Here is a 2795-nt window from a genome sequence, read left to right as displayed (position 1 = left end):
GGGGGGGGGGGGGGGCTGCCCTTCCTGTGTGTGCGGGCGCGCGCGCGCTCACCCACAGACCCTGGTGGGGGCCCAGGTTCTCTCCGGCCCGTTGGCCAACCGGCCGGCCGGCCGGCCGGAAAAAAATCCTCCGCCCTCGATCCTGCACTGCAGGTGCGCGTACCGCGCGTGGGCCATGAGGCCACACGGGCAGCTGCGCAGCGCCCGCCCGGGCACGCCGCAGTTGTGCCCCCCCCCCCCCGGCAGGGGGATGGACCGCCTTGGACTTCGGGGCCTCCAGGGGACCTTGCGGTCTGGGCCGTGCCTCGCGGTCCGTCGGCCGTCCTGTAGTCAAGTCTCAGCTAGAGTGCCACCGGCGTCTGTCTTTCCCCGGGCGCTCGGCGCCCCAACTGTTCCCCCTGCCGGCCCCCGCGCCCCGGCGGTCTCGACCTTGGCAGAGCTTTCCGATCAGCCGGTCCCCGGCTCCGGCCGCCAACCCTCTCTCCGTTTAGAGCGCTGCGCCCCTCGTCTGACGCCGAGCTTATTGTTCTCCTTCGGGCGGCGTTCTCCTGGGCTCCGTTTCTCTTTCTCTTTGGCTGTCTCTCCTTTCCTCTTCTCCCCTCCCTCTGGCTCTCTCTGATTCTCTTTCTCTTTCTCTCTCTCTCTCTCTCTCTCTCTCTTTCTCTCTCTCTCTCTCTCTCTCTCTCTCTCTCTCTCGTTCTCTCGTTCTCTCGCGTTTCATTGCGATGGAGAGTTGGCATGGGTACTGGAAGGCGCCTGCCTCGATCATGGTCCTCACCGGCAACGGGCCGCCCGGCAGTCTTAGCGGAGGCGGGCCCTCGGTCGGTCAGGGCGGTCGGCCTCCCGACACACACCGACATCCGGCAAGTTCGCCCCGCCAGGGGGACAACTCTTCGCAGCGGGCCCGGCCTTCCGTCGCCCCTCCTCCCCCCACGCTGTCCCCCGGGGCCAGCAGCATCAGGAACCCGCTCGTCGCCTGCCCATCGGGCACTATCTTCCCCTTTGAGCAGGAGCAAGCTGCCTGGCGAGCGTCCTCGGCTCTCCGTGCCTGCCCCCGACCTCGCCCGGGTGCGGGCGTGCGTGCGCGTGGGGGGCGGAATCCGGCGACGGCGGCGCCGGCAGCGCCGGCAGCCCGGTGCCCGACCCGGCAGCAAAAAATCCCGCGATCACCCCGGACTCTGACGCGTACATCGCTGCGCCCAGATGGGCTCTCTGCACATAGCTGGGCCCACGCGCCGGGGCCGCCCATACCAGGGCCCCCGGCCGGTTTCGTTACCCCCCCCCCCCCATGTCCGCCGCGAGCCGGCGCCGGCCCGCCACCTCGACGCCTATGTCCGGGGCAGCTCGCCGCACGGCACGTTCACCCCAATTCCCCCCCCCCCCTCCCCCGCCGGCCGCCCGTTCCCCGAGGGCCCCCAGCCAGGTCATCTGCCGACTGTCCGGCTCTTTTCGTCGTCACCCTGGTCAGAGGAGGACTCCACCAGGCCCCCACTCCATACGACATAAAACAATACTCATACTGCCATCGAAGAGCCCTGTTTCATCTGCCCGCTTTCCGGCCCGCCGCCTGCGCCTGCCTTTTGCGCCTGGTTTTTGCAGCGGAGGCTCTTGCCCGGTGTTTGATGCCCCCCCCCCCCTCACACACCACCGGACCCCGCAACTGTTTGCCCCCTCCGGAACCACCCCCGCTCGGCTCAAGTGCGAGAGTCCCCTGCCCGGCCACTTGCGAACACACGCGCGCCTGCACGCGCAGACGCGTGCGTGTTGCCGGCCGCCGCATCAGCCCACCCCTTGCCCCCGCGCACCCCCCTTGCCCCGTCTTGCGCCACGGTTCCCCTGGGGCGGGGCAAAAGCAGGGGCGCTCCCCCGCCCCACCCGCCCCCAGGTGCCCACTCTCCTTTTTGGGGCTGCCCGCGAGTCCCCCCCCCCCCTGCCCCTTCTTCGGGCCTCAATATGAGACCTGGGCGTGTGTGTGTGTGTGTGTGTGTGTGTGTGTGCACCATCGGAACGCGCGTCTGCGCCTGCGCCCCCCCCCCCTCTCTTCCCCCTGCTCGCCCCAGCTGGGGGGTGGTCGATGATGGGACCTCAAGCGCAAGCGCCCGCCGCAGCGCCAGTGCTTAGAAAGACGCAAGCGGGGTCCAACGCCTTCCCCATGGGGGACGGGAAGGAAGGGAGGGGGGAATGCCCCCCCCCCTCCCAGCTCAACAACCCGGTCGTTGTGGGGCGGCAGGGGTCCAACCGTTGACGAGGGGAGGGCGAGGCCCACCGACTTTGGCCGTACCGGAGCCCCAGCACCCGAGGCCCATGTCACGCCCGCGCGTCATGTGCCCGCAAGACACGGCCCACCCCCATCTGATCACCCGATCGGCGTATGCGTTCTCGGGCTGCTCCTTTCGCCGCCCTCTTTTTTGCTCGCCCTCTCGCCCCCTCGCCCGATCGAGGAGCGGTTGGAATGATTTCGGACCGTACGCCGCCGGCTCCGACCGACACCCGCGTGGAGATAAAAATACATTTTCCGCCATTTCCCCCCTCCACGCTGTTTGCCGCACACACACACACACACACACACACACACATCCCCCCCCCTCTCCTTCCCCACCCTTTTTATGAGTTTCAAACATCCGCCGTCCCATGGACGGTCGGCCGAAGCCCTAGCACAGGATGCCCTCGACAAAGCCCGCGCCATCGCCGGGGCACACTCCTCTCTGCTCAGGTACGCATCATGCTCGACGTGGCCTTCCTCGGTTCCCCTCATCCAGGCGCACTGACCCCTGTGCTGACCGGCTCCCCCCCCC

At 68.7% G+C, this 2795-nt stretch overlaps 1 protein-coding gene across 1 annotated transcript in view; it reads left to right on the top strand.

The window, feature by feature from the left end:
* Positions 1–2452: 2452 nt before the first annotated feature.
* The window catches only part of H696_04408 (hypothetical protein), a gene marked incomplete at its 5' end in the record, with an annotated part of 1512 nt that continues 1169 nt past the window's right edge, over positions 2453–2795 (top strand). The window contains 2 exons of the mRNA XM_009498284.1: positions 2453–2465; positions 2656–2713. Coding sequence (XP_009496559.1) covers positions 2453–2465; positions 2656–2713 — 71 coding nt within the window. The remainder of the gene's footprint in view (positions 2466–2655; positions 2714–2795) is intronic.

The sequence above is a fragment of the Fonticula alba genome, assembly GCF_000388065.1.
Source record: "Fonticula alba strain ATCC 38817 unplaced genomic scaffold supercont2.7, whole genome shotgun sequence".
Classification (NCBI taxonomy): Eukaryota; order Rotosphaerida; family Fonticulaceae; genus Fonticula; species Fonticula alba.
The sequence above is the reverse complement of the archived record's forward strand: the minus strand, read 5'-3'. Positions and strand labels throughout refer to the sequence as shown.